This window comes from Vitis vinifera, chromosome 19 (genome assembly GCF_030704535.1).
Source record: "Vitis vinifera cultivar Pinot Noir 40024 chromosome 19, ASM3070453v1".
NCBI classification, from domain to species: Eukaryota; Viridiplantae; Streptophyta; class Magnoliopsida; order Vitales; family Vitaceae; genus Vitis; species Vitis vinifera.
Window position 1 is genome coordinate 6,810,189 of NC_081823.1, and position 690 is coordinate 6,810,878.

The 690-nt window shown below is 51.4% G+C and overlaps 1 protein-coding gene across 1 annotated transcript; it reads left to right on the plus strand.

Annotated features, from left to right (window-relative positions):
• The first annotated feature begins 28 nt into the window (after positions 1–28).
• On the plus strand, positions 29–690 carry LOC132253474 (glycine-rich protein 5-like). The gene is made up of 2 exons (XM_059735616.1): positions 29–229; positions 326–690. Exons 1-2 carry the CDS (start codon positions 58–60, stop codon positions 523–525), a joined length of 372 nt encoding a protein of 123 aa, XP_059591599.1. The 5' UTR covers positions 29–57; the 3' UTR covers positions 526–690.

The window sequence follows — 690 nt, forward strand, 5'->3', positions numbered from 1 at the left end:
GGAGCTTTTTCATTATTCTCATCACAACTACTCTTTGAAGTATCATTCCCTGAAAAAATGGCTTCTAAGCTGCTTCTGCTTCTGCTTCTTGGCGCTGTTGTTTGCACCACTGGTTTTGCTAGGAAGCTTGTGAGCCAAAAGGGTTCTTTGGAGGATGAGAAGACTTTCTTTAATCATCCTACATATGGTGGAGGGCTAGGTGGTGGGGGTGGTGGTGGTGGTGGCTTGGGTGGAGGCGGTGGAGCTGGCTTTGGTGGAGGAGCAGGGGGTGGGCTTGGAGGAAGTGGTGGCGGAGGGTTCGGTGGCGGTGGCGGTGGCGGTGGAGGGCTTGGTGGTGGGTCTGGGTTCGGAGGTGGAGCTGGTAGCGGTTTTGGAGGTGGGGCTGGGCTAGGTGGGGGGGCTGGAGGAGGCTTCGGTGGTGGTGGCGGCGGTGGCGGTGGTGGTGGTGGTGGCGGACTAGGCGGTGGAGCTGGTGGTGGATTTGGTGGGGGTGCTGGTGGTGGACTTGGAGGTGGATTGCCCTAAGTTCATGCAGAAGAAATAAATGTTCTCATGCATGGTTATTGCATGGATCTTAAATGTTCAAATGTATTAATTTGTGATGTAATTTTACTTCATGGCATGTTCACATTATTATTTGTATGATGTTGAGTTCAAATCTTAAGGAAGAATAAGCTCTTTCCATATATA